The 26,008-nt window shown below is 39.0% G+C and overlaps 1 protein-coding gene across 9 annotated transcripts in view; it reads left to right on the top strand.

Annotated features, from left to right (window-relative positions):
• LOC126751348 (guanylate cyclase soluble subunit beta-1) overlaps positions 1 to 26,008 on the top strand; it is a 111,911-nt gene that overhangs the window by 45,311 nt on the left and 40,592 nt on the right. For 8 of the 9 annotated variants that reach the window (XM_050461553.1, XM_050461547.1, XM_050461548.1 and 5 more), the window contains exons 4-16: positions 7,199 to 7,299; positions 7,529 to 7,647; positions 8,969 to 9,118; positions 9,880 to 10,162; positions 10,589 to 11,002; positions 12,136 to 12,247; positions 12,432 to 12,591; positions 12,911 to 12,993; positions 17,243 to 17,413; positions 17,555 to 17,626; positions 17,721 to 17,886; positions 19,854 to 19,991; positions 25,850 to 26,007. In XM_050461553.1, coding sequence (XP_050317510.1) covers positions 7,199 to 7,299; positions 7,529 to 7,647; positions 8,969 to 9,118; positions 9,880 to 10,162; positions 10,589 to 11,002; positions 12,136 to 12,247; positions 12,432 to 12,591; positions 12,911 to 12,993; positions 17,243 to 17,413; positions 17,555 to 17,626; positions 17,721 to 17,886; positions 19,854 to 19,991; positions 25,850 to 26,007 — 2,127 coding nt within the window. The remainder of the gene's footprint in view (positions 1 to 7,198; positions 7,300 to 7,528; positions 7,648 to 8,968; positions 9,119 to 9,879; positions 10,163 to 10,588; positions 11,003 to 12,135; positions 12,248 to 12,431; positions 12,592 to 12,910; positions 12,994 to 17,242; positions 17,414 to 17,554; positions 17,627 to 17,720; positions 17,887 to 19,853; positions 19,992 to 25,849; position 26,008) is intronic. The other variant, XM_050461554.1, reaches the window with a different exon arrangement.

Here is a 26,008-nt window from a genome sequence, read left to right as displayed (position 1 = left end):
TTTAGTTAATTTACCATTAATAGAAAAGTAGTTAAATTATTGATGAGCTTTGGTTTGGGTTAGAAGCGAAATCGGTAGGTATTTCTAATATTATATTTACATAATATTAATTACTTTACATTTCCGCCTAATAAATTTCGAAGCCACATAATTTGTAAATGTCCCGTGGAAAGCCGCAGTGGCCTCCTTCGTACTTTATTATAACTGAATAACATGATTTATGATAAAACATGATTTAGACCACACCTTTGATTCCGCAAAGTCTCAATGATTTAAAGAAAATTTATAAGAGAAACCGGAAGGATCAGATAGGCGGCTGTAGCATTGCTTACGGTTACGTCTACAGCGGCAAGAAAAATAAGCTGCTGATGATTTCGTTATACAGTTTATATCAGAAGCTGTTGTATATATGTATGTGTGTTGACTCATTCCTTGCAGTTGGCGTCATGGCAGACGCTCCATTCCTTCGACAAGCTCCGGATCCTGTGGTCTCGTTGGCTGCTGTTGATTCGCTTAATGATGAATGGTGTTTAAATACATTTAGCATAAATCGTGTTATTGTATTTTCTCTAGCGAAAGCCATTTCGACGGCTGACAAGACATTTCGTTTTTATTCCTCCCTTACCGTTATGCGTTCCACAATCATCATTATATTTTTTCTTGGCTGCGATTTTGCTTTGATATTTTATTCTTCATTGCTGGCTTCTGCGTACTAATGCGGTTTATGGGCATTTCATGACCAAATGTCTCAGTCGACATCTTATATATACTATGAACTACTTGTTACTTATTGAGCGACTTTTTCTTCAGGCCGGACCAGTAGTAGCACCTAATCGCCTTAGCAAAGCCATTGAGGGCGGGAAGCAGCTACTAAATTAAACAGTAAATTAGCAAATAACTCACGAAACTAGACTGTATTTACGCACAATGGGCGAACAATTAAACAGAGCATCTTGTGTGCAATTACAAACTCGCTTTTCATGTCGTAACTAAAGCCGATTAAAAATGTATAATTGCAGATGTGTGTATATTTATCAGAACGTATGTATATATATACATATATATGTTTATCTAATTATATCATTAATGTTTGTAGGTTTCCCAAGAATCCACAGAAAAAATGTAACAGCGCATGTTCTCAATAAATTATTATAACTTGCAATCTACCATAAAAATCCGATTATATTTATAGCTGCGTTGGTCAATTTTTTATGCATAGAACTAAAAGCAATCAACAATTGAACTTTTCTTAGTTCTTTTAAAAGCAATAGAATAGCACTCAGGTTGACAGCATACAAAGTTGCGGTCGTTTCTTCCCAGGGGAGCACCTCACTCATGCTCATGTAATTTTCAACAAAAAAAATTGTGAATGAGTAATTTACTTAAATTGACTCTGAGAGGACAGTTGTAACATTCATAAATTTGATTAATACGGTTCGTTTGATTTTTATGAGTGACAGCGAGGGTTCGCACGCCGAGTACTTGTTATTCTCCTATTCTCAAGGGAAATTATAAGAGCAACTAAACAGCACACCGGAAAAGGGGCCTCCATTTCCACGCCCGCAACTAAAGCTGAATCAGAAAAAACCGTAAATATATTTTTAAGCATGTTTCTTAAACGTCTAAGCTTCAAGCATTAAGTTGACATGCTTATCCTTACAAATGTCCTCTACACAATGCCAACAGTGATGAAGAGCTGGAAACGAAAAGCGTAAAGTGAGGCATCTGAAGTGGCAGCAGCTTAAAATACGCCTGAGCATTGTTGCTTCTGCCGCTGAGTTGGCTAACAAAACGATTTGTGTACTTCCTCAAGAACACGAGTGTTGGTATGGGTGTAGTCCCATACCTACACACACACATGTAGGCGCACATAATGTGTCAGTGTAGCTGCAAATGTATCAGATAATGAACTTGCAGCAACGACTTCTTTCCACTGCCGAAAGCATGTGGGCTTGAACGGCGTCTGCAGCAGCCAAGTGCCGGGAAATGTTAACGTGCAACGAATGTGTTGGTGTTTGTGTGTGTGTGTGTGGGTGCATGACAGCATTTACTAATATATGTAGGAGAACAAATGCGGATTATTGTATTGTTATAAATTTTTCTAGGCGCATTAAGTGCGTGGTTACAAGCGAGCACATTCAGGCAACTGCAACTCAGGCCGAACCGCGAAGACACGCGAAAGGCTGCAGCACGAGCGCAATAAATACAAGAAAATGAAATTTGCAAGGCACAAACCCACACACATTTGCATCGCTACATAATAATAATAATATTATATTATATTTGTAAGCGCTTTACACGCACACGCACACCAACAAACAGACATGCCGCTTAGTTGTGTTAGTTTGTGTTTATGTGGTTGGGCGGAAGTGGTTGTGAAATAAGGTTAAAAGCCACTTAAAGCACATCCAACTTCGTGCGCAGCGCAACGAACTTGCATTATTTCACTGTGAGCGGGCGCGTGGAGGCAGTGAAGGCCGTTAGCTCAAGTAAGTCACTGGCACAACTGTCAAGTCGCTGCAGTAAAGCATTTCTTTGCACATATCGTCTAGCTCAACGTGGGTATATCATCAGCCGTAGCGGAGCTTGCAACTAAGTCCAATGCAACTCTGCAAAACAACAGAAGCAACTCTTTAGACCCGAATATGCCAATCCCGGCGGTAAAAAGCGACGAAGTTGCTTCATCTCTTTTCAAGCGATTTCGTGTGATAACCTAAGGAAACTGCGTGTGAACGTAAACTAGATGCCACATGTTTCCAAGAGCAACCGAAGTAGCTTCCCATTGCGGTATGCTTTTTCTAGACCTTTGCCTTAACCTTCAGCTTTATCATGCTAGTATAAACTGTAGTGTAAAACTGCGCCACTTTTCCAGCAGGGTAGTAGGTGCCTCGCTACTGGTGCACCCGGTACGCTTCGCTGATTTGTGATTCTACACCAATAATATTGCTTGCTTTGCTCTGGTGCAAATTTGCTTGTCAAGCACCGCGGCTAAGTTATTCATATGGAAATATTTGCTCACACACATTTAAATGTAATCATAAAAGAATCGCTTACACTCGCAGATAAAATAAAAAATATACTTTCATGCACATAAGCATGGAAATGGGAATGGCAATAGTTGGAGGACTTTAAGTGTGAATGAAATATTCATGTGCAAGTTAAAAACATTAATGCGTTGCTTTTCAGAAGCAATCACCGTTATTCCGAGCAATCAGCCAATGCGTTTTATTGCCTCTTCTCCTCAGTTGTGAATTGATAATAAATATGAAGAGAATTTCCTTTTTAAGTTTCATAATAAATTAATTCTTCTGAGTAAATAGCGTTTAAGTTTAATACGCATATCCCTCCGGACCGCTGATTATTCATATGTTTTCAGAGAACTACCACAATAAAAATGCCCTCTCAAGTTAGGTTTTAAACATTGCCGCGATTGATGGATTGTTTAGTACATTTCTTGAGGGTGCCTCAAAGAAACCCAATATGGTCGGACAAGCCCGCCTCTTTAGCTTTCTATTTTCATCTGAATAAAGCCATTCTCTTTATGCGTGCCCATTATTTGCACTGGGGAGCTTTTGCACGCACCACTTCCCGCAAAGCTTGCCAACATTCCCCAAATGCGTATCGGATGAAGCAGCCGGCTGAGTTGGCTAGGCGGAAAATTTTGTGTGCGGATGACAGGTGTGCCTCGCGCTGTCATCTATAAAAGCTTGTGGAAAATTGCAGGGGAAAGGTGTGCTGGCGACAGCTGATATGCCGACACGCGGCAGCTGGTAGCTGGCATCTCACTGAACTTGTCAGTAGCCATAATCGCTTCAGCTGTTTGTGTTGTTGTCGCGATAACTGGATTGCAAGGCGTGCCGGAATGACAGCTGTGCCACCAGTGTTTGTGAAGTTTTTAAGCTCAGCGCACTTGAACATGCGGCATGGCGTGCGGCACAAGTGGCGCCACATCTAATCGCTACGGTACCCAGCATATACAGTTGAGGCATTCCGTGATTGAATAATTATTGGTGGCAATTTATGACAATTGGGCCGCAGTTAGGCTTGCTGGATTTAAATTTGTATTATTCGTTTAGGTGTTAAGATTTTCGCCTTTGTAAGTTATTTGCCTAAAAAATGCATCTTGTCGCCAAAAAGAAATGTCTTCAAAACAGATTTTTCGTAATAACTGTCAATATTTGTAAAAAAATTTAACAGCAGGCTTTGCAAAGATCTAATCTCCTATAATGAAAGATATAAATATTTTTAGTGACAAAGTGGTGGAATTAACAGCCGGATTCATTGATGACTGCCACATTATTGAAATTCATGTTCAATACACACTTTTTGTCTTATTGAACAACAAGGAGAAATATAAGGCGAAGACGAATCTTTACCCCAACATTGAGTTGCCGCACTGCCAACAAATACTGACGGTAATTTACCCATTATGGGCACGCCCTATACTCCTTCGTTTAGCTAATTAAGCCATTTGTTAAGTCTCCAAAGCAAATTAATCAAAGTCACGAATGTTCTGGCAAAAGCGAGAGCTGAACCGAGCCAATCACTAGCACACACAGACGCACCGTAAGCCCACCAATGACATAAATCTGTACAATTTTACAAATCGCATTTTTGTGATCGATTTAGTATACTTTTTCACTTTTCATTTCCTTCATTTCATCAACCAAAACGATTTAAATTAAATCCCAAAACACATTCCCGTCAAGCGGCTACAAGAAACTCACTCGTGTAAGTATGTATAGTAAACAGTCATGTATACATGTGTGTGTGTGTGAGTACATGTGCATGGACGATTACTTTTATTCACTGGAACTCAAGCGAACTGAAAGTGAATAGAAAGCGTCATACACACATACATATGAAACAGAACATATACATATGTATATATATATATGTATACATATATATAATATATTTTGTTCAGATTGAATTTCCTGGCTCATTTAACACGATGGCAAGCGCCGTTACTCCAACGAATCACACGATGACAACGACAAACAAGCAACAAAGCGAGAGACGGACAGAGCTTTAGACCGCCAACTGGGCACACACCCGGTGAAGGAATGGTCGAACAAAAAAGGTGGAAAGGAAAGATGGCAGAAATATTGTAAAGCTTTGGCCATATTGAGTGTGTGAAGCGAGTGGGCGGAGCTGCTGGGTCTGACTGTCTGACGAGCAGTCTCCTGAGATTGTATGGATAATGAAAGAGTGGTGGATAGAATCCAAAATAGCGGGAATACATATACATATATACCATATGTAGGTAATTATCTAAAGATGAATGTTTGTCAATGATTGATTTCCTAAGTCAACAAATGTCTGCGGCATCTCCGCCATTACATCCTCGTTTCCGTTTAACGATATCCATTCTCCGCCCGGTCTGACTCTCACCCGCTCACTACTCGAATATTTAAAAACCCGCTGCACAATGGTAAAGCAGTGGTAGCCACACCTTTCACAATACCATCTATGGGGTATTAGGTTCCTCACATTCGCATCCCCATTAATTTCCGAATTGCATAGATTTTCTGTCAAATTTAATACTTGGGAAATACATTATTCATGATTGCACATGCGAGCAAGCATCAAAAGGCTTCGCACAGCACAATGAGTGATGATGAATTACAAAATTAAAAACTTTCAGAGCACGATTTCTCACATTGCCAGCAAAGTTTTCAGGCACAAGCAACTAAACAGCTTACACGCACATGGTGCACTGATGTTATTACTACATTTTCTTACATCCGTCTTCATAGCCATCCCTGGCAGAGCTTGAGGGGTTCATCGTAATTTCATACTCATTAAAAATTCGTTTTCTTCCTCTAATATTTAACACGTTTGAGAAAGTTATGTTGCGGCGGAAGGAACTAGCAGTGGTGCGAATTAATTTACAGCATACATACAGGCGCTTGACTCGTATTTTTACCATCCATTCACATGTCACAAGTGCGGTTATGCGCCAACTTTTGTAATATGAAAGTAATGCGATATTTTGGTCTTTTCAACTTCAAAACGAATTAATTTAATTTTTAATTTGCTTGTACCTCCATTTTATTCATAACTAGCCCGTATTATCGAAGGTTACTGTATATTTATCTAAGCAATTTTACGGACATAATTATTGATTTGGTTTGTTCGTGTGATCTGATAGATACATTTCACAAAAAAGTACCCGGGAATCGTAAATCAAAGGGAAAATATTTTTCATCAATCTTTATTTTGTTGCTTTCAAAGTAGTCCCCACCAGATATAAACCACTTATACCAATGATTTTTCAATTCTTCAAAACACTTTTCACACTTTTTCAATTTTGTTTTATTACTTCGATCGACTGAAAACGAATTCCACGAACGGCAATATCCGTTTGGGTAACTAGAAAAAATCACACGGAGTCAAATCTGGTGAATACGGCGGTTGATCAATGGTAATCATTGCGTTTTGGCATTTGAATCGCTCATAATCATACTCTTTTCGAAAAAAAATCAGCATTACGAGGGAACGAGTCATGCAAGAACACTTTTCATACCCAAAATATCCACCAAAATCATTCGAATAGACTCACGAGAGATGTCGAGCTCTCTTTCAAAATCTCTAACACTTGCCTGACAGTTTCATCAGTTGAAGAGGTCGAAGGTCGTCCAGAACGAGGCAAGTCTTCAACGATAAACAAATATAAACAAAGGTTCGACAGTTTGACAGTTTATCCCATTTGCATTCTCACATAAGAGACAAACTGTTTTGTTCCAGTTTTTAAATGTTGAAACTATTAAAATAAATGGTTTGCAATCGATGCGCTTTCCTGCGCTTAAAGTTTAGAAGAACACTCGCCGAACTAGCCAATTGCCTAATTAAGTTCTTTGGCACCCTGTTCATTCGCAGAACTTTTCGCCAAGCAGAACCAAAACCAAAAAAATCATAGCTTAATTAACCCTTTGATAAGTACTTAAACTATATTAAGTGTGCACAAGCCGCACACATGTACACACAACTGTGCATTGCACACATACACAGTCGCTTGTAGGATAGCGTGTGTGTGTGTGCAAAAGCGGTCGAGCATAGCCGCGGCGCAGTGAGGAAGGGCGCGCAGCACATGAAAGGCAGAAACGCGTTTTAATTAAAAATTATTTTTATCTCACTTTCGCTTTTGAATATCCTTTCTCACGTTACGCTCTATTGTTTACTTCATTCTCCGCAGGAAAAAAGCGATGGTCAGCATGGAAGGTCAGTTTTTGGTGCGACAAACATATGACGATGAAATCACCTACAATCTCATCGGCGCGGCGGTGGAAATTTTACGTGAGTACAGAACGCCTACATACCTATACACATACATACATATATGCGTAAATGCATAAGTATCGGTGTAAGTCCGACATTCTTACTTACAAATTGCAATGGTATATACACGCTGATAAGCATAATTAAGCGCTCTCGCTTACGAGCTCTAACAATGGGAGCTGTAGATAATGTCACGATTTATTATATTTCTGCTGTTTTTGCCGCATTTTCCATTTCGCCCCTCTAGATATACCAGCCGATGATATATTGGAGCTCTTTGGTAAGACTTTTTTCGAGTTCTGCCAGGATTCGGGTTATGACAAAATTTTGCAAGTGCTGGGCGCCACACCGCGCGACTTTCTGCAGGTGAGTACACAAAGAACAGTTAATCAGCTCCGCCATTTTTCATTATTTTCACAACCGCACACCAACCACTCACTAATTTAACTTATCTTCGTTCTCGTTCTCATTACCAAAATGTTAGTCAGTACGTAAAAATAAAATACAAAAGGTATAAAAGTCAAAAGCGGTGATAAAGAAGTGAAATATGTTGAAACGGTTAAATAGAAAAGAAATATTAATGGAAGATATAAAACCGAATAACGTCGCGAACAATACAAGTAGTCTTAAGCTTTGTGTGAAAATGGATGTTAATGGCATTTTGTGTGCCCTGTTATGCCTCAGGCGTAAACATACTCATTACTTTCTTCAAACTTGCACGGCGAGGTACATAAATTACTCTCTAAAGCATGTGTTAAAGGTTCATTGTGCAAGGCACATGCAACGCTAAGTGTTTACATCTGAACCCACTCTCAACTAAAGAAATCCGCCTTCAAACAGCTCCGAAAGATATTTCCAAAGTTAGCCCGTGCAATTCAAAATACGAAGAAAATTATATAAATATATAAAATAGCTTGTTCTAGTTTATTGAAAATCCAAAAGGTGTAATTAATGACGTTAGCAAATCTGTCACCGACGAATTATCTTATTTTAAACACAAGACCGGTACTTTTTGAATAAAGAAATGTGTGTTCGAAGCATTTTAGGTACTAAGGGAATTTATTCAGCCAAATAACTAAATTTCACAGATGAAAAAATTGTTTATTTTTTTCGCTGGTACTCTTTTATAATATCTGTGTCACAAATGGGAATATTGGACGCACACTTCCGTAGTTTTTAATATGAGATTGAGGCTATGTCTTCTTCTACGTAAGTTTATTTTTTTTAATTTTAATTTTTTTTTATTTTATTGTAAGTTTTCACTTCTTCAGAAGTGTTGAAACAATACCTGCGTCCAATTGGACTTGCTTACTTGCCGCTTCTCCTTTTTCCTCTCTTAAGGTTTCTCTGGGTGTGAAACCGCAAAACCAATACTGTAACGGTAGTTCCGTACTTCCTGTCATTTGGCATCAGTCAATTCGATTCCTGCCCGAGCCACACGCAGCAACGCACAATCCACAGACTTATAGCGCCTTATCACCACCGCCATTCATGCCACACACGCTCTGTGTCGTTCAGCAGTTCGCCATAATGGAAATTTAAATTGAATTTTATCGCAATTTCACTTCAAGTGCCCATTTATTAATACACTTTATTATCTTCCTCACCTGCTTCCATCTCATTCGTAAACATATCACTCAAAAATTTCACTTTTCGCACTTATTTTTTCTCTTACGCTTTTTCACAGAACTTGGATGCGCTGCATGACCATCTGGGCACCCTTTACCCCGGAATGAGGGCACCTTCATTTCGTTGTACAGAGAAGGATGGCTCACTCTTGTTGCACTACTACTCGGAGCGTCCCGGTTTGGAGCACATCGTGATTGGTATTGTTAAGGTGAGCTAACTGCAAGCCAAATTTTCGGAAGCAAAAGGAAACGTAATTAAACACATGCCATAACTTGAAATGAAACAGAATAGAGATTAGAACATGAATAATCCGTATTGAGGGATAGTTTGTAGTTTTAAAAAAGTCTAAAGACAAGAGACACACTTTCATAGTTCAATTAAAACAGACACTTACTGAATAACTGGAAACAGAAGTCTTATGGTAAAAATTTAGAAAAGAGAAATGGTGTTGGCCGAAAAGCAAACCTAAAAATGTGGATTAAGAATGAATTTCAACTACATTGAATATTCTATCAATTCGGCCTAGCGAAAGAGCATTATCGCATACTCGTATTTCAAATCCAATCAAAATGGAAAAAGTCTCGTGCTTGTCTAAGTGAAGCAATATTTGGTATTGTTAGGGTTTGAAATCCCGTCATTTTTCAAGTTAGGGACGGTTTTAGCAAGGTAAAGCACCAAAACCAAAAGATTAAAGCATAAAACGAACTTTTCTTGTTCAAAACAAGAACTTGTTCACTGCTACCTCCCTCTCCAAAAAACATCCAAAACAAGTTCTTAGCTCCACCATCACACAGAGCAAACTCGCTCCAGGTACATAAATTACAGTAAAGTTTGAGATAATCTTACACCGTAACGGTCCATATACTCGTATGGAATAAATGTTAATGGTTCTCGCAATAATTCATTAGGGCTTGCAATATGCTGAGCTCGTGTGCGTTATCTCAATAGAATTTCTGCAAATCGCTTCAGGCGGTGGCATCCAAACTGCATGGCGTCGAGGTGGAAATAGAGATCGTCAAGCGGAAAGGTGATCCCATCGATGAAGAAGACCGCACAGATGTATTTACACAACAACAACAACAACAGCAGCAATCAAGTAGCACAGTACCAACTGAAAATCTACCAGAAGAGAATAACAATCACAATAACACCAATAATAATGCCAGCAATAACAATAACAACGAAAACGATGCGGATGACGACGATGATGTGGTGGTGTTATCGGCCGCAGATGTTAGCAATAAAAAGCAAGGTAAGCCACACATACAGACATCATTTCGAGACATCAGACAAAACCAAAAACAACATACTGTACGTGGGGGGATGTGAGTAATCTAATAGCCCCGAGTCAAATGACTGCAGAAGCATGCAAACGAGAAAAGTGAGAAAATTCCACTTTGCTCGGGACATATTTCCACATATTTATTGCTTAATTGAATCAGGCCAACAAACGGCACAAAATCACACAGTCACACACAACAGCACAGTCACGGCAAATATGCAAATCTGCAGAAGCTTTGCAGGGGCGGCACGTATTAAATCCATTTTGAGTGAAATCTTCTATACCGCAATCAATTAATTTCAATCAGCAACTCAACAACAACAACCATATACTCAACATACTTATTTCATATTTTGCTTCTCTTCCGCACGAATTTCCTATCACTGCTTTCCACAGCTCGTTGTCCTTTTGGCCGCACCAAATCGCACTCGGCCTCGTCGTTGAGCAGCGGCGGCAAGCAGACGGATAGTTTCGACAGCGACCCCGACAAACAGGAGCAGAAATGTTTGCGTTTGCTCAAAAACAAGAGCGACGACATCGAACGCTACGATCATGTGCAGTTTCTAATTCGTGAAATCGGCACCAGCAGCAGCAATGCCACGGCGGGCGCCGGCAACGCCACCACAACGGCCACCACGTCGCTGGCGTCGTCGGCGAGCGGGGACGAGCGCGCGATAGCCACTTGCCGGGAGGAGGCCAAGGAGCCGCCGGATGAGATAGACTTTTTGTGTGAAGGTGAGGAAGATTCAGAGTGCACAAGCACTAGCAAAGAGATTGATCTGCCGGATGAAGTGTATTTTATAAGCGAAGGTGAGCACTGAATTGGCTCTTAATACAGTTTGTAAATTGGTTGCAATCGGAGCGTCATTGTGATGCGCTCTTGCATAAATATGAATTGCTGTTTGCCATGTAAAATAGTCGATGTGAAATTCAGTATTCTGCAAAATTATATATTCCAAATTTATACAGCAAACATATATACATATGTATACAATATTGATTTTGTGTCTAAAAATGTTTGCGATGCTACATACCTGTACTGGGTGGTGTGCCAATGCTAATGGTGATGGTAATTTATTCTGTGCTTGTCCTGTGCTTGCTCTTCATTTGGTTTGTATAAAGATGTCTACTTTATTTTCCACAAATTTGTGTGTATGTGTTTTGAAGTGATAAGTGTAAAAACAAAGTTTGTTGGTGTGTTCTGTTGAATTATGTGTGCTTTGATTTTGGCATTGTAACAATAATTTTGATTTCGATTTTCAAATTCTTTCAATTGCTGTCTTTATTGCAACAAAAGCTGCTCCTTCCTTCTATTTGGTCTTCCAGGACGAGCTAAATTAGATAAAAACATATATATTCGGCAGCTATCGATTTTTGAGATAACAGCTTATCCTTTTAGCAATCTAATCGGCAATTTTGGATCGCGAACACGAATGCAAGTTCGCAGCCTAAAACTGAATTTTAGAAGGCTTACAAATAACGATGCACTACTTCATTTTAATTTTTTCCAATATTTAAATATCTACTAAAGTACCGTCAAAATTTATTTCTGTCCGGCACAAAATTTTATAGAATTTTTACATATATATGTATTCAGTACCTCTGATCGGAGCCAGCAGAATTCGTTTATCATTTCATAAATTACATGGTCCGGAAGGCCTTTGAAGCTGTCATAAAATCAAAAATAAATTCTATTTTCTCAACCAACTGTTTTAGTTTTAAAAAAATTATTTCGAATTTTCGCAACTTCACACAATCATTTCCCTTCGAATTTCATTCGTTCAAAAGCACAATGTATAAAACATACGCTCGGTATGAATGTGGCATGCTGCAAAAGCTTTTTATTTAAAACAATATTTGGCTGCATTTCCAATAGCAAATAATAACGCAGACAAATATTATTTTTTCACCTTTATTCATGTCCACTCAACCATGGAACGCAGCGCCGCTTATCTCGCCCGCCACATTCTGCAAGGTGTTCCCATTCCACTTGATGTTCGATCGGCAAATGAAAATTGTGCAGGCCGGCAAATCCGTTTCGCGCGTCATTCCAAGGTAAATTCAAACGTTGACACAAACAGCAACACAGACAACAACAATGTGCAAAATATAGCATACGATGAAACAAACTACGAAGTTCATCACAAAAGACACGCACACAACCACATATACACAGTTTATTTCTCTTTTCATATTCTATTTTATTTCAAAAATTTTCAACTGTCGAATGCTTTCATAGAGTTGCGGTGGAAAACTGTTCCATATTGGAGGTACTCGAGGCCATACGTCCGCATTTACAGCTAAGCTTCGAAAACATTTTGTCGCACATCAACACGATTTACGTACTGCAGACGCGTCAAGGGGCGATGGGCAAGCATGAGCGGTACCTAAGGTTAAAGGTGAGTTCTGGATAGCGTGAGACATGAATTGGAGAGTGTATTTCAAGACTTTATAGACTTGCGGCTTGTCTTTCATTGGCCAATTCCTTCTTCCAGAAACTGTTTCAAGTTTCAAAGTGTAATTGATCTGGTACTACATATAGTACTGGAAGTTTAATATGTCCAAACATATACTTTATAAAGTGGAGATTTCCTCAAATATGTTTCTTTTTCTAGCGGATATAAAATTTTTTATAAATAATTTGAATGAAACATATAAATTTGCTGTTTTTTATAAATAATTTGAATGAAACATGTAAATTTGGTGTTTTTTTAACAGGGTCAAATGATGTACATACCAGAGTCCGATCGAATACTGTTTCAGTGCTATCCCAGCGTCATGAATTTGGATGATTTGACAAAGTAAGTATTTTATATGTAGTTGGGGTGTATTGGAAATAAAACTGTCTCTCTTTTCTGTACTCATCTCTAGTAAAAATATGAACGAGAACTTTGCATAATAGATAGAAAATTAAATGAGGATTGCGCGGCGACCTAGGGTCTATTGTGCCCTTACTTTGCATAGCTGTAAAGGAATATAATCAAAAGAAATGAGAAGATAATGAAATTTTTTCTACCAATTGATTGAATTTAAATCCCGAAGTTAAACGCTACTTAGAAATTTCAATACGTAGTTTGCCTTTTATACGAGTATTTCGGGATTTGACAACACTAGTGTTGCATTCTGAAAACTCATAATTTTATCGCAAATTTGACATTTTGAATGGTTTGCATACTCAGTACGTTTTTACATACTAGCGCTATTTGTGCTGTTTACAGTAACTTAAAATATTCTTCTCCACCAAAAAATTAAATGAAATTGATTATTTTTTAAAACTTTCTTCTAATACAACGTGAATTAATTCATCGAAAATACTAGATGCATTCAGTTTTTGATGATGAATCTAGGACCAGAGTTAATCAATGTTATGGTGAATTCAATCATTCTAAGATGAATTCCGGAGGGTGTCTCAAAATCAGCTGTTGTTCCAAAAACTATTGAGGCTGGGCGCAAACTGATATGGCAATTTTGTCACTCAAAAGATCGATTTTATGAGTCATCCTTCTGTAGTCCTGATTTGGCACCAAATGATTTCTTTTTATTCCCGTTCCTAAAAAATAAAAGGTCAGCGCTTTTTAACATCTAAAGTGGCGGTTGATGCGTTCAATAGGCATTTTTTGTAGTTTCTCAATCAGAGTGGGAAAAGCTTTCGACAATTGGTTCAAACGCAAAAGCGTGCAGATCTTAATGAAGAATATTGCAAAAACAATAAAGAGATTTTCGATGACTAAAATATGTTTTTGTTTTAGAATCCCAAAATATATAAGGCAACATACGAAAGTAAGATTCTCTTTAACCAAATCGCAGTTAGGTAGGGTTATGTATATATATATGACACTTGTTCCCCAAAATACTTGAGTAATGCCGCAAGTTCATGCCATTTATGCCGGTAAATATAAAATACTTGTATTTCAAGCTTTCATAAACATAACGTGATTTAGCGCTGAATAAGAATGAAATTGGTCTAGACCGTAGAGTACGCCCCTTATCCCCATTGTAATGATAACCGTTTCATTGGCGGATTTTTAAAATAAATTAAATTTAGCCTCTTTGGTTGACTTTATATGAAATATATTAAACTTGAGTTGACTAGGTTGCTTTTAATACGATTATCTTGAATATGAAGCAAAATATACTAATAGGACTAAGTGAGTCTAATATATATAATATCGGGTGATTTTTTAAGAGCTTGATAACTTTTAAAAAAAAAAAAAACGCATAAAATTTGCAAAATCTCATCGGTTTTTTATTTGAAACGTTAGATTGGTTCATGACATTTACTTTTTGAAGATAATTTCATTTAAATGTTGACCGCGGCTGCGTCTTAGGTGGTCCATTCGGAAAGTCCAATTTTGGGCAACTTTTTCGAGCATTTCGGCCGGAATAGCCCGAATTTCTTCGGAAATGTTGTCTTCCAAAGCTGGAATAGTTGCTGGCTTATTTCTGTAGACTTTAGACTTGACGTAGCTACGTAAATAAGCAAAATTGCCGCATTTGGGGTGAAAAGCAACCAGAAGCCGTTCAAGAACTGCCCATGCATCCCGAAAAATGCACTGTTTGGTGTGGTTTGTACGCTGGTGGAATCATTGGACCGTATTTTTTCAAAGATGCTGTTGGACGCAACGTTACGGTGAATGGCGATCGCTATCGTTCGATGCTAACAAACTTTTTGTTGCCAAAAATGGAAGAACTGAACTTGGTTGACATGTGGTTTCAACAAGATGGCGCTACATGCCACACAGCTCGCGATTCTATGGCCATTTTGAGGGAAAACTTCGGAGAACAATTCATCTCAAGAAATGGACCCGTAAGTTGGCCACCAAGATCATGCGATTTAACGCCTTTAGACTATTTTTTGTGGGGCTACGTCAAGTCTAAAGTCTACAGAAATAAGCCAGCAACTATTCCAGCTTTGGAAGACAACCTTTCCGAAGAAATTCGGGCTATTCCGGCCGAAATGCTCGAAAAGTTGCCCAAAATTGACTTTCCGAATGGACCACCTAAGACGCAGCCGCGGTCAACATTTAAATGAAATTATCTTCAAAAAGTAAATGTCATGAACCAATCTAACGTTTCAAATAAAGAACCGATGAGATTTTGCAAATTTTATGCGTTTTTTTTATGAAAAAAAAAAAGTTATCAAGCTCTTAAAAAATCACCCGATATAAGATAATGAACCTTTACGAAACATTTTTATGGATGAAGAAATGTTATTGAGACAATAATTCCCAAGACCGGAGGTAAACAAGCTTTGCAAAATTATTTACGGTTGTTGATTTTCGTTATAAGTTATTAACGGTTTGAGGAATAAGAGTATGTCTGCAAATAAATTGCAAGAATTATCGGAGATCACTATGGAAAACTTTCTGTAAAATAAATTTTTTTAGAGCGGATTTAAGGGGTACTTGTCAGAATTTTTATCTGTCAATACAGCGCTTGCACACAGCCCACTAGAAAAATAATTCACAAAGCTCCTTCAGATTCATGTCAAATTTCACACGCCTTCACATGCATAAACAAATCTGAGCCAAGCCCAACATGTCTAGTAAAACACTAAGGCATATATGTATGTATATGTATATAAACGTGTGTATCCCATAGGTTACTCCCTACCCGACTGCACACACCACAAAGTGCCATAAAGCGCCTAAAGGCATGCCTTGTTTGCATGGACCACATGCTATGTTCACGTACTCGTACACATCTCCGAAGCAGTGGATCGTCATACGCAGTAAAAAACACAAACATAGCGCATAAAGACCGCTTTAAATGCCTTTAATGGCTTACTTTGTCAGATTCTGTGTTTTACAGAATCAAATTTGGCTTGTTGCTGTCGGCAGCAGAACGCAACTTAAGAGAATAAGCGACGACACAGCAGCAACGGAAGCTCTGGCAGTAAAAACCGGTACACCAATAACATTATGCTTGTGAAAAACAATAGCAAAAAAACATACATATGTAAAAATAAGCAACAACAAAAATATAGCTATATATGGAGTTTATAGCACATTATATTTTACCAGGCAATTGGCACTTGGCCACTTCCCAACCGACTCTTTGGCTTCCACAAGTCGTTGGCTATTGGTGAAGGTATTTTGTGCTGATTTCTCTTTGTGGCAACACTGTTGAGCCGCTTTTTCTTACATTTTTGCTATCGAGCGCTTGTTATTTTTACAAGTATGTCCGCTTTTTGAATCTGCATCAGTTATCGTAAATACTTTCGGGAAAGAGTTTATGACAATTCGAATTTTGTAGCAACGCCCTCTCAGGCATTGCAACTTTCGACAGAGCTGAAACTGTTTCATTTCGCAAAACAATTTGAGAACATTTCCTTTTACCCATTATTAATGCTGTGCATAATATGTGGAAAGTTAACGCTCTCACGTTTTACGGCACACCTCCAAAAATAATGTCGGATTATATTCAGTCTGTGTCATAAAAGCGTTCATCACCAATACCTTTAAGTGGAAGTACCGTTTATTGGGCCGGCAATAAATACTTGGCTAATAACGCCAGCAGATGTTAGCACAATTTGCTGGAAATGGTTTTTACTTAAACCGTAGGGGGAAGTACTTAAAAATAGAAACAAAATTAAATGCGAAATTTACGACTCAAATAACGAGCGAACAAGAAAGCTTAGGTTGTTGATGAACAAAATCGCACAGCTCCGGCTGCAGCTAGCTCAGAAGCGCTGTCTTGTAGGCCGCAGGCATTATGTGGCTAAGCGAATCGTTATGCCAAAAGCATGAGTAACGGTGCGCTTCCACCACCAGTCCTTCATCTCAACAAAATACTCAATATTTGACCGGCACTTTGAACCATTTTTAAGTGCCGTTTTATGAGCGAAAGGGAAAATGTGCTTTCTGTTGGCATATTTTTTAATTCTTTTTTTAACTGAGACGACTTCTCGCCTGCACCTTAACGGTTCGGTGCAAGGAAGCCTTTAAAATATTTACAAAACACTTCACAAATAATGAAAACGAACATCAAAAACAAGAGCGAACCAACATTCATTTTACTTTGGTATTTTCTCCGCGATTTCTCTTGCAGGAAGGGTCTCTACATTTCCGACGTCCCGCTACACGACGCCACCAGAGATTTGGTGCTGCTCTCTGAAAAATTCGAGGCTGAGTATAAATTGACAAAGAATCTGGAGCTGCTTACCGATAAGCTGCAACAAACCTACAGAGATTTGGAAAGCGAAAAGCAGAAAACGGACAGGTGAGTGAGGGCGACGAGAGCAAATTGCAACCACAACAGCGGAGTTGCATTTGAAAATTTCTATATAAAATGCAGCGAATAATGAAGTGTTGATTTTCAATTGAATAAAATGAAGTGTCCACATAAATTATTTCTTTGCAGGCTCCTCTACTCGGTTCTACCCAAATCAGTGGCCAATGAGCTGCGGCACCAACGCCCCGTGCTGCCTAAACGGTAATTAATTAACGTACACTTAATTGTCGAACATAAAGCATTTATATTTATGTCTTCGTTTTTATTTTCAATTCTGTTGCTTTTTATGTGGCAGTTATGATTCGGTGACGCTGATGTTCTCCGGCATCGTGGGCTTTGGCAAATACTGCGCTGAGAATACCGACGCTGAGGGTGCCATGAAAATCGTCAAAATGCTGAATGAATTGTACACGGTCTTTGATGCGCTAACCGATTCGAAGCGAAATCCAAACGTTTATAAGGTAAAATTTTGTTCCGAGTGCAATCGAAGCGACCTACTAAATTCTCTAAAGGGAACCATTCACTAATTTGCTTTGCTGAAAACGCTCAGTGATAGATTAAAAGCTATGAAAGATGGTTTTCAAAATGTTTAATTAAAAACACCCACCCTTTATTGACCTAAATATGTTGGAGATCCACAAATACTGGCATCCCATCTACCTACATATGGGTGTTCATTAATCTATCACACATAGTATGTACATATAAGCTTTAATCGCTTGAAAGCTGATAACTTACTCACTAACTCATTGAGCGAGTCTGCACCGAAATTTTGCTAGAGCCACGTGAAGCTGACACACGTGCTCGTCTTACATTGTGCCCGCATAGCTCCAGCTTCTGAGTAAATAGCGCACCGAAACAAAATGCTTGAGTGAATTAGCAATATTTAACCAAGTAAAAACATAATGTTGTGAATAAAAACACAGCACATGTACATAGGTCGTGTGTATATGCATGGAGCATACAAATGTTTTGGCACGTTAACTTGGCGCTGGCGTGAAGTTACCGCCTGAGAGAGCACTCAATTTCCCCGAAAGTGCAGCACATCGAGTTACTGCCAAAACGGCCTCAGCTGCAGAAGCTTCATCAACACTTACACCAACTCATAGCTGCACTTCTTCAACATATATACTATATATACATACATACATGACTGCTATTAAATTTCACCTTCTGAGGGTCGTTTGGCATGTACGAGCTGTCTCAGGGCTCCACCTGCTGAGCAGATGTCTTTTTTAAGCATAGCAATATGTACTGTGCGCGAAAAATGAAGACCTAGCAAAAAAGCAAAGTCTCAAACAACAGATAAAATATGTACATTAGAGAGGTCTTGAGATATTTACATAAGTTTGTTTTTTGAATACTTTTTTCGATAGTTCAGGTATTTAGAGCGGCCTTGGACCCCTGTGTACAATAACCGATACGGACTTCGCTTAAGGTCAAAAGTTTTGCACATTCATACCGTTCTCCAAATGAAAGCCCCATTTAAATACTCGATTTTTTTCACAATTTTAATTAAAAATTAAATTAAATTTATTGCAAAATGGAAAGGAAGTTAAAATCCCTCAGCTACAGAAGCACATAAAAGGAGTTATTTATCGATGTGGGACTTATTAAGCTCCATCTTTCGCTTCGGTTCATCCATGCACACTCTTCCTTGCGTTCGCAAACACGCACTTGCATATTGCTGATACAACACCGCTCCTTCCGCATGCAGCATTTCATTCTTTTTCGCTTTTCCAGCAATTTTCAACTTCTTTCCTCCGCTACAGCACCCACTTGACCGACTAGCTGATTCGTCACTCCCTCACCGGCTGACTGGTTGTTGTACTCACTTAGCGCTGCGAAGGAAATTATGCGAATCGACGCCAAATTAAACTTTTTGCCAACAAAAATCTGGGTCATTTGTCAGGGTCGTGTATTCGAGTGAAAAAGCAAAATCTAAATAAAAGTGCATACACCCATAAAAGGCTAACTTCACATACAAGCACCGTTATATTGTTGCAAGTGTACGACGGCTTTATGAATGCCGCTCATTGCTGTTCGCTTCGTAACAGAGTCCGTGGAGTGTATGTATGGGGGCGCGTGAGTCGACCTGCCGGCATCCATGGCTCCCACGACTTACACGACCACCACTTGCGGTTGCCACACAGCCATTAACGGCAGCCATAAAATAATTGCGCTTTTGTATGCACTCGACTTTATGTTTTCCATGATCCACGTATGTGTGTTTGTAATACGTACATATATGTTTGCGCGTAGTCTTTACTCTCCGAATCTTCGTGCAACTTCTTGTTGCATTGAAATGACTGCGTGCACTTACACTGTGTTAGGTCATTTGAAATACATATATAAATTTACATTGTAAAAATTGTAGTTTTATTGCTTTTACAAACTTCCTCACATTAACTTATGTAATTTATTACAGGTGGAGACTGTTGGCGACAAGTATATGGCTGTGTCGGGCTTACCCGATCACTGTGAGGACCATGCCAAATGCATCGCCCGATTGGCCCTGGACATGATGGATATGGCAAAGAATGTGAAAATGGGCTCCAGTCCTGTTGTAAGTAAAATTTTGAGGCGAAAATTATAACATATACAGGGTGCGTCAGTTGTTGCTGTTGTCGCCGTTAGAATGGTAAGGAATAGATAAGCTGTCATCGAGGTCATCCAACGGTAGGCCCAGGCAACGTGCTGTTTCGACGTGGCCGGATTGTAGGGATTCTCGCGGCAACTCGAGGTCTTTGTTTGCAACGGGTGGTGGTTTGACTCCAAGTACGCCATTCACTGAGAGGTGTCGGTGAAGGTGTTAATGGCTCTACTGTGAATGGCGATCAGTGGATGTTTGAGGTTTGTTGTGTCCGAAGTCTGGTCGGCGGATTGTTTTATGTCGTCGACGTAGTTGAGAAAGGACCTCTTGATGCTCCTAGAAGGCGGTTATACTGCAGGCATGATTTCTGCGAAAGCACCCCAGCAGAAACTGCTTGGAGAGGATTTCATTATGCTCCTTAACTGGGAGCACAAGGGTTGCACTGTGCAGATGTCCCTAGCTTTCACTGCATCCAGATGACTATATATGTGCGGCGTAGTTAAGGACTTTAGGATTTTGTTGCCGCTCCATACTTTGGCAATAACAGCGGTCATGTGAGGAATGAAAGAGCACTGGCTGTCGAATGTTACACCTAAAATCTTAGGGTTATTGGCAGTCGAAAATTCACGGCATCGTCTGCAATATTAAGGTCATGCCTGTACTCATTCGTCCAGGTAGTGAATATGGTCGCTGTGAATTTAGTTGGAAGGAGTCTTGATTCCGTGCAGCGAGAAAGTGAGAAAGGTCGGAGACCATCGCCAGCGATTCCATTGCCCAACGTTATTATCGTGCAATATTAATAAAAATTCCCTCTGGTGGTTGAGGGTGTTTCGAGATGTAGAAATTAAATAGCAACGGGGAGAGGACAGTTCTTGAGGGATATGCTTTTGGCAAGATCAACGCCAATTTTCCGATGCCATGGTGGATTGCTAGACTCAGGTGGTGTGTGAAGGTCGGGAGTAGCAAGGTCTCAAGTGTCTTCACTAGTGGGAGGAGGAGAGATATCGGACGATAGGATCACTCTTTCGATTTTCCACACATCGAGTATTTGAAGAGTGGTGAGCGACATGTCGGGGATCTCGATGATAAAGCTTACTCCCGAGCCCAGGAGTTTTAGCATCAGCATGTTAATTCCACAGGATCAGTTTGGACAGGGTGAGCCATAATTTATATCGATATGGGATCACGATGAATAACTTCTGCATTCACTTTCCTATTGAGTTTGTTCACAATTTTTGGAAACTAAAATTTAATGCAATTCTGTCCACGAAGACGGAAAATTTTCTTTTAATAGTCGTTCGATTAAAAAATAGCGAATGGAAGCTTATGTTTGGCGATACTATTAACCGAAATTCTATTTTTACTACCAAGAACTTCCCACAAAACATTTTATTTTTTTTAAGACAAATAAAACTGTCGATTAACATATGCTCCAAACATTAATTGCTCCAACAAAAATTCTTCAAATCAGTACGAAGCATCATTTAACCATTTGAACCACTTGGACATGTTTGATAAGAGCTCCCCGAAAATGGTTTTGTAAACTTTTTGAATAACTTGCAAAAACACGGTTGTGAAAGTGCACTGCAGTATGGCGAAAACTTTCTCTTGAGCAAAGCAAATTAATGCGAGAGCATGTGTTTAGTGTTAGCGGACATGCTTGCGTGTGCGAACCAGTGTTGCAATGCGCTTTCGTGCAAGTTTTGTGCTAAAAATGCACGAATTAATTTCCATTGAATGCAGTGATTTAACTGGCGCTAAAATTGTAGCAGAGCGATTGTGACCTTCTCTCCCCGTGCTCTCTTGCGCTAACCATTCGAATGGACGTCACTTTCACCCAGTTTACGACTTCGAAAGACAAATGGCGGCATCAATGCCACAAATACCGACTGAGTCTAAAGTGCAATTACCGGCGCTGGCGAAAATTTTCGCTTCACCTTCTTCTTCCCCTTAGCATCTCTTAGCTCACTCGCATTTAAACAACGCAGCATAAGTGAATTGCTTTTGAAAGCAATGAGTCAAAGTAGAATAATGCTTAAAGAAGTTTCACCAATTCGGTTTCAGAGGCGGCAGAGGCAATTGAAGCCCTATTCACTTATAGTTTCGGATATGCCACTTGATCAACAAAAATTTTATCAGTTATTTCGAACATGGATACTTATATGTCTTTAAATGAGGTTGAAATATAGAATAGCAAAGCTCTAAAATGTATGCTTAGCATGAAGGTATAAATTTTGATTCAGATTAAATGGAATCTTATTGGAAATACAGTGGAAACCCTTGAGCGACTTCTGCTGTCAATAAAATGAAAGGAAACTAGCATGGACAAAAACCTACAAATTGTAAGGCTTGGTTCGAGCCGCTTATAAGTTTTAAGACTGCCTTTCTCCTGCTAGATATACGCTTGGATGTCTGCCAAAGCTTTTCAAACATAATAGCTGCGTATTTGCAGTATCCTTCTTTAAAAATTGCATCACGGATTTTCCTACAGGGCTGGACTGGCTAATGATATTCAATATTTTTTGTGACATTTAAATGAACAGCAAACTGTTAGGCGTCTGGAATAGCCAATTAGAAAGCTGGAACCACCCGCAATTACTTGCAGATGTTGAACACAAACAAAAGAAACAACTTTTTACTTGAATACCCTCTTTTCCATCTTACACTCCATTGCATCTACTGAAAGTTTTTGTTGCCATTGTCAAGCGTTTCTGTCTAAGAAACTTTCCCCAAGTTGGCTACATTCTCTACTTCTTGACGTTACTTTTCGTTTCGCTTTTATTTGAGTAACTATTGAAGACTACTTATATTTAGGGCAATATTTCAACGGCATTTTATTTTGTACAAAATAACTGCACGATACTGGAATTTTTACTAAGCGCTTTTTGCGGACTAATATTTGTAAATGAAAAAAATCTTTGTAGCATATAAGAATTCATAGCACATATTTAATATATAAATACCTTTACAAGAGAAATAAATTATTTTCACTTCTCCAAATGAGTATATGTACCTTTGAAGTGCGTCAAAACTTAAATAGTTTTAAGTAAATTAAGTCCACTCGGGCGATGCTTGAATCCCGATTCGCACATCCGTGCTCAAAATTTCTTCACGTCCTTATCAATTTGGAGCAATTTAACGTTTACCATCAAAGTAATTTAACACGTCCGTGACACGTATCCACTTGCTTACGCCGGGAACGGCACACACAAGGATCACTAGCGCCATTTGCCATTCACGGCAACGTCCTACGGCCGCAGAGCGTGTCTATGTGTGGGGTGGTGTTGCAACAACCAACTCAACTTGCTCACACGTCCTTCCCCAGCACACCGGATAACCGCTTGTCAAGCCCACATTTAACTTGATTCAACTAAATGCTAAGTATGCACTACAGCTAAGTTGATTTTGACGGATTGCTTGTGCATCGCGACCATCACGACGGGAATGCTCGATCAACTTGCGGTGGGGTTTGCGCTTCCATTTCGACTTATTCACAGTCGTTATCGCCTGGAAAGCCAACTCGTGCGAGAAATTTAGCAATTTATGATGATTTGGGAACTTCTGATATTTTCTGGCAACCCTCCGCTAGGGGGTGCGAAGAATATGGGTCGTATTAGTATCTTTATATTACAATTTGTAAAATTTATAGTATGTATTCGATTAAATCAGGAAGGTGAAGTTGCATTCAGATGTTTGCCTTTGGCATGGAGGGCTTTCGAAAACCATATGTTGCATCTTATGGAATTTACTTATACTGTAATCTGAATGATACCGAGAGAGGAGCAATTTAGACAAGATGATGCTACATTCGTAATGTTATATCTCATAAACTACTCGGCTCATTAGAATATTTTTTTTTGTATAGACTTCTCTTAATGCCCACTTATCACTGTTCCGAAATGACTCACATAATGAGACCTAACTAGTTACTTCATACAGAGCCACAGCAAATATAAACATTCATTAACCTCTCTTTAAGCTCAAGGGTCGTTATGTCAGAGGCATATGTACTATATATTGTCGTTATATAGTATTCTCAAATTTGCAACATGGCTTGAAATTAATTTCAACAAGTAAGGAAGAGCTAAATTCGGGTGCAACGGAACATTGCATCCTGTCGGATGTTCGTCCTGAAATTAGTCATTCGAAAGAATATTTTTTGTCATTTTTGTTTTGAAGATTATCAATTTTCGATGACTCGTTCGAGCATTTTGACTGGTAACTGGCTCCAAGATCTGAATCGAAGCGGGATTGTTAACATTTCTCCACAGCAAAAATTCTAACGGTGTTATATTACACAATCGTGGAGGCCAATCGACCGACCCAAAACGTGAAATTATCTGCTTACCAAAGTGTTCTCTCAATAAATCCATTGATTGATGCGATGTGTGGGAAGCAGCGCCGTCTTGTTGAAACCAAATGTCATCGAGATCACGAGCTTCAATTTCAGGCATCAAATAGTCGGTTATCATGGCGCGATAACGGTCACCATTGACGGTTACGTTCTTAGCGGCATCATTTTCAAAGAAATATGGACCGATGGACCACACCAAACCGTTGTCTGGATAAAATGGCAGTTATTGGATCTATTCAGGTTGCTCTTTATCCCAAATGAAGAAATTTTGCTTGTCTACATAACCATTGAGCCAGAAATGGACCTTATTGCTGAACAAAATTTTACTCGAAAACGTCGGTTGCGATGTCGCAGGGAAGGGTCATTCTATACGTCAGTCCGAGTTGTTGTGAACGGAGCCGAATCGACACTCCTCGGTCTTCGTGTACACTCTCAGCTACGGCTGCTATATTTTCTTCAGTGCGCGCTGGACGTGGTCTGTTTGGTCGAATATTATCGAATAAGGATTGCTGGCTCTGAAGATGGGTAATGGTGATGCGAATAGTACACTCAGTAGGCCGATTATGTTGACCATAAGTTGAACGAGGCGCGCAAAACATATTCTTTATAGGACATGAATTTTCGTAATAAGTTGAACGATTTGTAAACGTTGTTCAGGTGTTAGTCGTTCCATGACGAAATGCCAAACAATACTAAACAAAAGTAAAATGACAGCTTGAGGGATCTGTCAAACAAGTCAAACAAAGGCTATTGGAAAAAAGTACATCACCCGTTATTAATAACTGTTACAATAAAGTATTCGAGACAGTGATAGGATTGTACTTGAGGTGTAATTTTGAAAATAATTGTTGGTCCAAATGTCGGTAAATGAAAAAATTATGCATTTTCCATGTAAATTTTACTAAAAAGGGTAGTATCTTATGAGTTTATTCCCGACATGATACGTAATTTGTACATACCCATAAAGATGTTTATTTCTATTGTAATAGACTACACCCTTAGGCCAAATTTATTATTTGCTCCGTTTTGGTTCACAGGTAGGATATGCTTAAAGAAAACACTTACCGCGACTTCTTAAATAAAAGCACACATTCCTCAGTAAAGAATTAATTTATCAATTTTCAACATACATAAATTATTTTTATGTTATTTCGTTATTTATTTGTTTAAAAGTTAATTAATTTCTCCACAAAATTGGGTGATTTTGTACTAATAAACTATATACAATTATCTTATAACCTAAGTAAGTTTCATTTCATACCAACACATATGTATGTATGTATACCCTACGTATATATACAAGTACAAACGTTTTTCATTCGTCAGCAGCGCGATAAGCAGCAAGATTACAAAAGTACAGTATGAAATTATTTCCTACATCGAAACGAGAACGCATTTAACTCAAATTTAATTAAATCCAGGCTGTGACATTTTTAATCTGCTTCATTTGACAATTTTCTCTTTCCCATTTCCGCAGCAAGTGACAATTGGCATTCATTCGGGCGAGGTGGTGACCGGCGTTATCGGCAATCGTGTGCCACGCTACTGTCTCTTCGGCAACACGGTGAACCTGACCAGCCGCACAGAGACCACGGGTGTGCCGGGACGTATCAACGTCAGCGAGGAAACTTATCGG

Source organism: Bactrocera neohumeralis, chromosome 2, assembly GCF_024586455.1.
Source record: "Bactrocera neohumeralis isolate Rockhampton chromosome 2, APGP_CSIRO_Bneo_wtdbg2-racon-allhic-juicebox.fasta_v2, whole genome shotgun sequence".
Classification (NCBI taxonomy): domain Eukaryota; kingdom Metazoa; phylum Arthropoda; class Insecta; order Diptera; family Tephritidae; genus Bactrocera; species Bactrocera neohumeralis.
Note: the sequence above shows the minus strand (reverse complement) of the source record. Positions and strands in the feature narration are given on the sequence as shown.